The 10,944-nt window shown below is 46.3% G+C and overlaps 1 protein-coding gene across 2 annotated transcripts; it reads left to right on the top strand.

Annotated features, from left to right (window-relative positions):
- The first annotated feature begins 1,264 nt into the window (after positions 1-1,264).
- On the top strand, positions 1,265-7,532 carry LOC117058750 (zinc finger protein 883-like). Of its 2 annotated transcripts, XM_033170100.1 has the most exons (5): positions 1,269-1,345; positions 2,123-2,260; positions 2,748-3,672; positions 5,532-5,658; positions 6,391-7,532. In XM_033170100.1, exons 3-5 carry the CDS (start codon positions 2,971-2,973, stop codon positions 7,431-7,433), a joined length of 1,872 nt encoding a protein of 623 aa, XP_033025991.1. In that variant the 5' UTR covers positions 1,269-1,345; positions 2,123-2,260; positions 2,748-2,970; the 3' UTR covers positions 7,434-7,532. The 2 variants fall into 2 exon arrangements, with proteins under 2 accessions (XP_033025992.1, XP_033025991.1); XM_033170101.1 differs by lacking the exon at positions 2,123-2,260 and having other exon boundaries at positions 1,265-1,345.
- Positions 7,533-10,944: the final 3,412 nt, after the last annotated feature.

Here is a 10,944-nt window from a genome sequence, read left to right on the forward strand (position 1 = left end):
AGCCTGTTGAGTTGGTCTTGACAAGATAAGAGCACGGGTGGGTCACAGCAAAGGTTGCTCTAGTCTAGCATCCTGTCTCCCAGTGTCCAGCCAGACATGTCCAATGCCCTTTGCCCCCCCCCAGCAGTTGACCGTTGAGAGACCAACTGCCTATGAACATGGGAGATTCCACTCAGCTATCATGCCTAACAGTCACTAACTGGCAAATCCTCTGTAGATTTGTCCAAACCTTTTTTTATAAATGTGTCTATACTTGTGGCTACGTTTTGTGTAATTGTGAGGAAGTACTTACTTTTGCGTGACCTGAATGTATCCCAATTCATCTCTCCGAACCCCATGTTCTGAGATTATGAGAGGGGAAGAAAACAGTCTTTCAATCCATTTTCTTTGCACCATGTATAACTTCAGAAACTCCTATTGTGCCTCCCTATCACCCCTTTTATTTTTATTTTAAAAATGAATTTTCATTGGTTTCCAACTAAGGGGGGGGGACCTTCAAGCTTAAACGTCCTCTTCTTGGGAGAATATTCCCACCCTGCAATCATTTAAGTTGCCCTTTATTTTATTACATTATCCCCCCCGCCCACACACGCTTTGCTAGCTCTACAATATCCTGTTTTTATGTTGGGTGACCAGAACTTTATGCAGTATTCCAAACATGACCACATCTTGTCTTGCAAGGTAGCTCACTATTCAGCACAAACTTGTAAGGTAGACAGCCCATTATTTGTTTCCATTTTACAGATCGAAGCGAGAAGCTGAGAGTGGACTTGCGCAGGGGCTAGGCAGCAGGGGTTTATTAGTTTATTCGTGTAGTCAAAGCCATTAAGGCAATGAGGGAAAGGGAAACATCTTCCATAAGCCTGTGCAATTTTTACTTAGGAGTAAGCCCTGCTGAAGTCAGGGTGGTCTCTTTCCTGAATATATACTCATAGGATTGCATTGTTGTAAGCGTTCCTGGTGGCATTCTCGAGGTCGGTTTATTGAGCCTGCGTCATCAATTAGTCACCGTTTTGAGCACTAAGAGAAAAGAGACTACGTTGACAAAAGGGATTGTGCGATCTGGTCTAGAAAATGGGCGCACATCTACTGCCTTCTTAACTTGGTTTTCTCTGAGCCTGCAGCAAGGAGTTTCGCCTAGACCAGATTATGAAGGGTTAAATAGGTTGATCTTTCTGGGTCCTAGAGCCCCTCCATATCGTTTAGAGACGGGGGAAGGAATAAGGTACGGAGCTTCCTCTCTCTCTCACACACACACACACAGTTTCCCTCTTCTTCTTCCCAGCAGCAGCAAAAGCAGCAGATCGAGACAGTAGAAGCCCCCAAGCTGGGCAAAGCAGCAGAGGTGAGTCGATGGCAATTCTGCATGCGGAGGATTGCAGTTTGCGAGATGTCTGGAAGTTGCGGGCATCTGCTTATTTATTTGACTGACAGGGAAGATGTGGCTTCTGCTATAAGGCAGGGTCATTCTTTCAGTGGAGCGATGATCATCAGCTCAAAACACGGGATGCAAATCCACATGAAAGACTAGCTGGTACTGATAATCTTTCAACAAACCTTGCTGGAGCTATTTTATTTAGTGCTTTGAAGTCTTTAGCTTGTTCTCTGTCACAACAGCCTTGTGAGATGGAGTACACTTGTTCCCATTTTGCAGATGGGGATAACCGAGGATGTGTTTAGTCCCTGCAATGCCCAGCAGTGCTTTCTAATGCGTAAAACAGCCTTCCCTAATCAGAACAGTGCAAACAGAGATTTTGTATCAAGTACTGCAGATGATGTTCACCTGTGGGTTGTAAGTCATTAACTAATAAATAATAATAATAATTTGTTTATTCCCCAGCCACTCTGGGCAGCTCCCAACAGATTAAAAACAGAATAAAACATCATATGCATGACTACTGAGAAACAAGCCTCACTGAGTTCAATGAGACTTATCCCAGGTTAGTGTTTATAGGATTGCACCTAAGAGATGCTCATGCATATGTGTTAGCGCACCTTGAGACTGAGAGATGGTTTGTACTTTATTGTCTGCACAAACAATTGCTTGTGTGAATGGTCTACTTGCAATGAGCAGTGGGAGAACAGAACACTTTGCTGAGTTACAAGCTGGTTGTCTTTGTAGCTGTGTGTTCTGCTGCCCCATTGCTCAAATGGAGATTAGGGTACCAGATGCAGATCCAGCATCCTGAGAATCGGCTGTGAAGATAGATCTGAAAGTATGTGAACAATGGCAGAAGATGCGCAGAAGTCAGAATGAAAGGTGAGCAAGATTAAGGCCTGGGTGCCTTAAATAGCTCTTTGCCCACCTGCTCACACCAGAATAGCACAAGCAAAAATAAATAACCAAAAATAAAATAAAATTGCACTGGTTCCAGAAACCTGCATTTCTTTATGAATCCTGCTTATTTCAAAGTGTTTGAAATGTAGGCTCTCTCAGTAATCTGTGTCTTCTCTCTAAGATTATACCAACCATTCTGATTTCTCCCCCGACCATCTCCCCAGGCTCTTGCAGTGTTTAATCCCTCCCATTTCTAGTCCCTGTGTGATGTTTTTGCCCCTTCCATACACAACTGCCTTCCATTTACCTCAGAGCAACGGCACCGATTTTTCAACATTCAATTCCTAGCCCTTAATCTGTGACATCACAGCAGCTCAGCCAATAGCTAGGAGCGCGGCATGAAGTCAGTGGATAGCTGTGCGCTCACTATGTGTATAAATGTCTGGGTTCTCTCTCCCTCTCTTCACAGGTTCTTAGCGCCTTAGATGGGAATTTTGCTGTGCTCTTGATGGAAGCAGCACTGTTGATGGTAGGCCCTGTTCTGTTGAGCACAGTCCTGCCAATTTTGGCATGGGAGCTGAGGAGTTGAGAACAGCGCGAAGGCCAATGCCAAGGAGACAAAATGGCTGCAATCGAAGGGAAGCGATAACAGTACAGCTCTAACTGCCTTTGAGAGCAACCCAGAGGGAAGAATGGAGGAGCCAAACCCAGGACTGGGGGAAGGGGTAGGCAAGTCTCCTCGGGCTGTCCAGGCCGGGGCCATCAGTGAATTTCTAAGGTGGGCCACACCACACCATGGTAGGGTTGAGAGACAGGAGGGAATGCGCCCTCATGGGGAAGCCCAGTGGCAAGAAATCCTCAAGACAGTACAGTCCTCTCACTCAGGCTGGGCAACTTCCCAGCTGCCAGAGTTGCCGCCTTGGGATGACCTGTCTACATTCGAGCGGGTGGTCGATGCCTGCCAGTGGCCACGAGGAGAGGGCTTGGCTAAACTCGTGCCAAATCTCGCTGGAGAAGCACAGCAGGCCTTCAATAGCCTAGAAACCCGAGAAAGAGCAGACTACGGGAAGATGAAAGTTGCCATCCTGCGGGAGGACTTTGCAAACGTGGAGTCCCAGCGCCAGCACTTCCGCCAGTTCAGCTACCAGGAGACCGAGGGGCCCCGGGAAGCCTGCAGCCGGTTGCGGGAGCTGTGCCATCGCTGGCTGGAGCCGGAGAGCCGGACGAAGGAGCAGATCCTGGAGCTGCTGATCCTGGAGCAGTTCTTGACGATTCTGCCGAAGGAAATCCAGATTCGAGTCCGAGAGCGTGGGCCGGAGACGTGTGCCCAGGCGGTGGCCCTGGCAGAGGGTTTCCTTCTGAGGCAGCAGGAGGGGGGGAAGCGGGGACAACAGGTAAGGTCATTTATTCATGGTGGTCTCAAAGGGATGGGGGTGGAAGGACCAAATTGGAATTCTTCAGGTTGTTGAGTTTTATGGAAGCACTGTGTCAATCATGCAACTGTGGTGTCATAGGATTGGCAGGTGGGTGGTTTCATCTCCTGTCAAAGTTGGCCTGCAGTGGTAGGGGAGATAGTGAGGGCGCTGTGACCTATGGCTTGAGAGTTACGACCTCTTACCTGGAAGGCCTGTCCCCTAACTTGACTTGGCTTGCTATGACTACCTTGCAGCAGCGTTCAAAATTAGCCACTTGTGACCAAGTGAAGGTGCCTGGGCACCAGGATGGCACCTCCACCGCCTGAAGGTGTTTGCCTGCTGATCCTTGGATCTTGACTGTTTTCACACACTAGCAACATATCCTGTAGAATTCTATCTGTTACATTTTATCTGCACAGCCAGAATGAATTTCAGAAACCAAAAGGCCATGTTGAAAAATACAACTTTTGAGCCATCTGGCCCAGGAATGGCAACCAGGCATTCTGATTTTGCATTCTATTTTGTAACTCGGGCTTAAGGAGCCATTTGGTGCCTGAGCTTCTATCACTGCCGGGCAGTGAGTAAAATGCGCCCTGTACATACTTGGAGGCATATTATAAGGCTGAGCTCTAACACTGACAACAACAGATGGCTGATCTAATCACAGAATATACTTCGGATAGAGGGGTCATTTTCCTGCTGCAGCAGCTGAGAGAAATGCTGCTTCCTTGTTTTTATGGCCAAAGTTTTCAAACTGTGGTCTGCATTCAAGCTGCATTCAGGTGGTCTGCAGAAAGTCTGTGGAACAGAGAAAAGTATATGTACTTAGCTCTGCCCTTGACCAATGTTTTTCTAATGGTGGCGATTAAGGCCATTTTCACCTGGACTGGATTATCAAACAGTCTAATTAACCCCTAATTTAGGGCCCATTATTTTCATAGTTCAGTCTGGTGCAGTCTATAATTCCCCCCCCCCAACAATTTACCAGTTTAAAAGGGCTCTTCTCTGTTGCCAGGCCACCATCAAGTCCAAACATAGAAGCAGGATAAACACGAGCTTCCCTGAGGCTTAAAGCAGACCACACTTTACACCTAACATCACAGAATTTGTTCACACAAAAAAGCAAGTCTGTGGTTGCTGTCATATATATGGTATATGTGGGGTTTGATTTGTAGGACAAAGGTTTATTAAGTGGTTCATCAAGACCCTCTGCCATTTTTGAGTGGCGGGAGAGGGGAGAAGAAGAAGAAGATACTTGAGAACTTCTGTCCTATGGAACAATCCTGAAGCTGTAGAGAAGAGAACTTTGCGGTTTCTTAGCAACAGTCGACAACAGTTAGGGAAGTGCATCCATAGTTGCCCAGCAACCACTCACCTGCTTTCTCCCAAGCCTTCAAAAGTCTTTTGTTCTGGTCTGTTGTGAGACGGCAGCAGCAAAGAGATCCAGCAGGGATCTCTACAGAACTTCATGAAGAAGTTTATGAAGTTGGCTAAGGGAGGGAAAGCTGTGGCTCTGCAGATGTTGTTGGACTCCAGTTCTCATCAGCTGTAGCCAGCAAGGGTCAAGGATGCTGGGAGTTCCTCCCCACTTCTGATCTGGATAGTGGCCAGGACAAGGCAGAAAAGTGATTTCTGCCTGCCTGGCTTGGAATAAGCTTCAAATGGTTGTGGTAGGCTTCACTTTTGAGTGGCTGCGAGTTTATTGCTTCTCACAATGGATAAACGCTCAACACCACCATCCCATTATTTGTTTCTCTCTTGGTACCACAGAGGATATCAGCCCATGTCAGCCCAATATTCCTTCTTCACTTCCAGTGTGATTATTGCTGTTGTTACAGGTATCGGGAACAGCCCAAGAAGGGCCTGCAAATTGCTCTGAAGCTCATCGGCCTCTGGTCAACACCAGGCAAAGGCAAACCTACAAGGAAGTCAGGCAGCAGGACAATGGGAATGCCAGCTCCCCTGGTAAGGAACCACACCATACCCTACATTATTTCCCCTCTAGTCTTGATTTCGTTAAGGGTGTGTTGGTCTGAATGTGGCCCATGCTCATTAACTGCAATCAAGGTGATGATGTAAGAGTGATGACAGTTCATCTGCAGATGCTCTTGCAGGAAACTGATTATGATTGACCCATTCTGTGGTGGGAGCCACCACAGAAAAGGCCCATTCTCATCTTGCCACCCTACAGACCTCTCCTGGAAGAGGCGTACGGAAAAGGGCCTCAGATGATGATTGCAGGGTCCAGGTTGGTACTTACCTACCCAACACACCAGAGTATGCATCTAGATTGGCATGGAAGTGGGGGAAACTCAGTGGGTCTTTATGAAAGAAAAATCCTGCATTTAAGGGCAAACCACATGCTTAACATAATACAGTTGGGCCCATATGTGGTGAACTGATGCTTGTAACTAAATGTGACTGGGAAGTCTCTAACTGAAATCCCTCTGTGCAAGTTGTGTTGTGGTCTGTCAATCTAAACTTGATTTAAGTCTAGTTACATGCAGGAATTTCTAAATGTTAGATTTTGTGGATGTTGAATAATTTGTCAACATTTTGCATTGTAGCATCTTGAGTACGGTGCAGAATTCTTTGGAGTACATAATGTTTTCGTTAGGGTTCAACACAGAGTGTGTATGTGTGTTTGTGTCTACCTAGTCATGACATCGTATCTGGCTCTTCTTTCCCACTCAACAGGTGCCAAGTTTTTGGGAAGAGCTGGACAGTATTTCCAGTGTCTGGACTGTGGGAAAAGGTTTAGGGGAGAGGAGGAACTCCGGGCTCACGGCGGCATCCACAGGAAGGACCGACCTCATGCCTGTGCTCAGTGTGGGAAAAGATTCACCCGCCCGTCGGGCCTAGCCAAACATTTGAAAACTCATTCAGGGGAGAAACCTTACCACTGTGCTCAGTGCCCAAAAAGCTTCATTCAGATGTCGCACCTCACCAGACACCAGAGAATCCATACTGGGGAGAAACCCCACCCTTGTGCCGAATGTGGGAAGCGCTTCAACTGCCCGTCAGACTTGGCCAAGCACCAGCACATCCACACGGGTGAGAAACCCTTCCGCTGTGCCGAGTGCGGGGCAAGGTTTAACCAGTTCTCGCATCTCACAAGACATCAGAGAATTCACACAGGAGAGAAGCCGCACGCCTGTACAGAGTGTGGTGAAACTTTTAGCCAGCGAGCACATCTTATCAGCCACCAGAGAATCCACACGGGAGAGAGGCCCTACCGCTGCACCTATTGCCAAAAATGTTTTAGTCACCTCTCGGCTCTTACAGTACACAAGAGAATCCACATGGGACAAAGACCTTACGGCTGCCCTGAATGTGGGAAAAGATTCATCGCCTCGTCTGCTCTAACCAGGCACCAGAGGACCCACTCAGAAGAAAGGCCCCACACCTGTGATGAGTGTGGCAGGAGGTTCAACCAGCTCTCTCATCTCCACAGGCACCGACGGACCCATTCAGGTGAGAGGCCCCACAGCTGTGTGGAGTGTGGGAAAAGATTCAACCAGCTCTCGTCTCTCACCAGACATCAGAAAATCCACACAGGGGAGAAGCCTTATCCCTGCGACGAGTGTGAGAGGAGGTTCGTTCGGCTGGCCGACCTCATCATTCACCAGAGAATCCATACAGGAGAGAAGCCGTACCGCTGCACCGAATGTGGGAGGAGATTCCGGCAGAGACAAACGCTCGTCAAGCACCAGAGACTTCATCCAATAGTGAATTCATAATCTGTTAACATAAAGCAAAGCCTTTCCTGCTTTTGGGTTTATATCCAAGCAATTGACAGTACTGTATAAAACTGGATTTTTTTAAAAAAGAAAGAAAGATGAGGGAAGACATTTAATTCCAGCATCCCAGTTCCCCCTGTTACTTTATCTACTGCCTCTCTCTGTTCCTCCCAAGGAAACGGATGCAATAGTTTATAAAGCCGTGTTAAATGAGGATCTTCCGGTAGATTTTTTCCCCCAGACACAAAATAAATTAAAATTACATGCACGCTGGAAATGGAAGATGTTGGATTCGGAAGCTAATTCTGCAGTGTCCCAGTGTTGTGCAGACATTTGGATGAAATCAACAATATGTTATAGGCATGATGAAGATACTTTAGTGTTGGGGAGAACGGATTTCTCCTTAAAGAATTGGAAATATAGAGATCAAAGGTGTTGAATGATCCGAGCCGACTCAGCATAGATTTTCTGGTACTAAGATGAGCATCTTCTTTTGTCAGCACCATTTTTGTCCCTCCACCATCCCCCCCCCCGCCTTCTTAATACTGTATGAGGAATGCCACACCATCTCAGTTGCTGCTCAGTTGTTGATTTCAGGCAAATCTTTTCCTCCAGCTTAGATGGAACTTCTGTTTTTATTTATGTATTCCTTTGAACATAACGAAGGGCCTTACAGTCTAAATCAACAACCCTTGGGTGGGTCATCATCATTCCCACTTTTCCAGATGAAGGGGCTGAAACAGACAAAGCCTCATGCCCAATGCCATAGAGGGAGTCCAACCATAGTGGATCTGGAGTTTGAATCAGGACACTCCAAGAAGTGGCTGGCTCTCTGCATATACTACATTTTACCAGCTCACATTCAACTTCCCTCCCTATTTTCTCATCACACTCTCAGCAGAAGTAAACAAGAGAAGAAAACAGAGATATGGCACCTTCACAGAAATGTGATCTTTACTTGTTATGTAAATTTCCGTGGTTCCTGTTTTCCAGATAAGAAACTCTTCCTGAGACAGAATAGTTCGTCCAAGGTCTCCCATTGAGGCATGGCAGAGTCAGAGCTCGAGAACAGGTCATGCTTGCTTTCTCGATCCATCTTCATAGGTTTTAGCTTGGAGAGGTCAGAATAGAATTAAGGTCTTCTCCAAGCTGTCAGTATTTTGCAGGAGGGGTTCAAGTGCATATTAAATATTTACTTGTTTGTGCATCCGCTGCAAGAAAAAAACCCCAACAGACTGTTTGCATTTAGGAAGGTGATGGGGAAATGCACTGAAAAGAGTAGTAGTAGTATGAACAAATGATGAATGGGAAGGTGTACAGGTATACCTGCTGTGAAAGCAAATCAGGATGAATTCAGGATGAGTGCTCGTTGTCGTATAACCACCCTGCAAACCAATCAAAATGAATGCTAAATAAAGTTTGGACATAGTCTAACCTCCCTGTAAGCCTTGTGGAAGCAAATCATGATGAACACTCAATAGACATGTCATCTGGAGGAGCCCCAGATTTATTTATTTCATTGTGTGCCATTACTGCAGCACCTGCCTTGTGTCTTTTCTGCGGTCTTTCTCAATGAGAGCCTTTCCTCTTAAAGACAGATACTTGGAACTCTCTTGTGCTGTCAAAAGCCAAGTTTGGAGGGGGAATCACAACCCACAGGCCTTTTTCTCTTCTCAAGCAGCATGTGATTTTCAAGAGAGCACCGTGGTCTGAAGAATGAACGACTCTGCCACTTGCTGAACTTGACCATGTAAGCCAGGGGTAGCAAATGTTGTGCCCCTGATGGGAGCTGGAAGGCACCATGTTGGTTACCCCTGATCTAAGTACTTATATTTCAACTCTTGTTGGGTTTTGTCATTGATTCCAATGCTTGAGGAACGCTCTAAATCTGGAGGTTGAATAGGAGCCTTCAGGTGTACCAAACACATGTTCTGCCACTGTTCTTCCTTGTTCTATCTCAGCCTCCATCCTGTCCTCATATTTATCTCCAAGGTTAGAATGGAACCTGTTTTGTGATGGTGGAGAGGGAAGCACTGTTGAAAGGAAAGCCATGGATCTCATCCCTGCTTTTTGTTGACCAGCCTGGTCCTCGGATAAGGATATGCTTGGAAAATCCAGTCCACTGGTAGCCTTCCATGTTGTGGCTGCACCTATAAAACTTGTGGGTGAATATGGAACATGGTGGGAATGGAACTTGGCCATTTGGTTGAGATAGGAAGTGGAGACCAAAGAAAGCATTGCTACAAGCTTTCTCTTAGGAGGCTAGGAGCCGTGATGAGAAACTCATTTTGGTTTTTTTTCCTTTCTAGCCTTGTGGCTTCCCATTGATTCCATGGCGACTGGTGCAATGACTGCAAAAGGCAATGCAAATATAGGTTGTGCCAACCAGATCATCATTTCATAGATGCAGGAAGGGATGGTCCTGCTGCCCACCAGTACCGCCTTGATCTCATATTGCAACTCCTGCATTCCGTTTTTGCAAATTCCTTCTTTTACACACAAGCTCCAGTGGAGCATTGCGAAGATCAGAAATGATCCACAGTGCAAATCCTATGAGGACAAAGTATGTTTAGATTGGAAGGGGGGGGGGAATCAAGTGTTTCAGAGGAAGGTTATTTGAGGCAGGCCATGATAGGCATCCTATGCTTGCCCTCAGCATCTGCTCTGATCCAGCTTCCAGACCAGAGGATGGGGTTTCCAGATGTGCTTGGGCACTACTCCTGTTAAAAATTATTAGTGGAAGTGGGAGTGTGTACCCTCTTTCAGATGAGCTGATGTCTCGGTCTGAAACAATTCTCATGCAAGTCCAAGGAAGTGGCCACCCACCTGTGTGCAAAGTTATCTATAACAATGCTTTGGAAGCAGCTGGGAAAGGAAGAGGGGAATATCACTTTGCTGCTCTAGGGTTTGATGTGAGCGAAAGACTCAAGCCAAGCTGAAATACAGAATGAGGTAGGGTTGAATTGTCTAGCAATTATGTGAAATCTAAACAATACATCGGGCAAAATACTGGGAACACTTAAGTATCTTTGTTGAGGGTGTCACAAAAAATAGCTTGCTGCATTTCTGTGCTATGATTTTATTAAAGTACAACTTGCCTGATAAAGAGGATTCCTTTTGTGGTGGCTCTCTTCATCCCTATTTACACACGTGTGCAAAGAAAAGCAAAACTTCACACCTAACCACCCATGAAGGAAGCATTTCTCATGTTCCTCTCTCTGTGTGTTTCCGCCTCACAGCACCAAGACAGGAATGTCAACTCTGAAGGTATTGCCCATGTACTCAATTGTTCTTATTGGCAACGTGCAAGTGCCTGCACTTGTCACAAAGAAAGTGATGTGGCAAAGAATTTAACTATCTCTAAAAATGGAGTAGATATGATTTCAGTACTTGCCGGCCAGTTTTTGCCAAATTCTGCTTCCATCGACTCTGCCCCTATAACACCATTTTAGTGTCCATTAATTTTCAGCCACCTCAGCTGGCAGGGGGCTAGGGTGGTAGAAAGTTTGAG

This window comes from Lacerta agilis, chromosome 14 (genome assembly GCF_009819535.1).
Source record: "Lacerta agilis isolate rLacAgi1 chromosome 14, rLacAgi1.pri, whole genome shotgun sequence".
Lineage (NCBI taxonomy): Eukaryota > Metazoa > Chordata > Lepidosauria > Squamata > Lacertidae > Lacerta > Lacerta agilis.

What these genes read in the sequence shown, in the direction of transcription:
- LOC117058750 (XM_033170101.1), top strand. Translation starts at nt 2,971, where the DNA reads ATGGAGGAGCCAAACCCAGGACTGGGGGAAGGGGTAGGCAAGTCTCCT. An exon ending in GGGGGAAGCGGGGACAACAG is followed by an intron (nt 3,673 to 5,531) that starts GTAAGGTCATTT and finishes CTGTTGTTACAG; the next exon opens with GTATCGGGAACAGCCCAAGA. An exon ending in TGGGAATGCCAGCTCCCCTG is followed by an intron (nt 5,659 to 6,390) that starts GTAAGGAACCAC and finishes CCCACTCAACAG; the next exon opens with GTGCCAAGTTTTTGGGAAGA.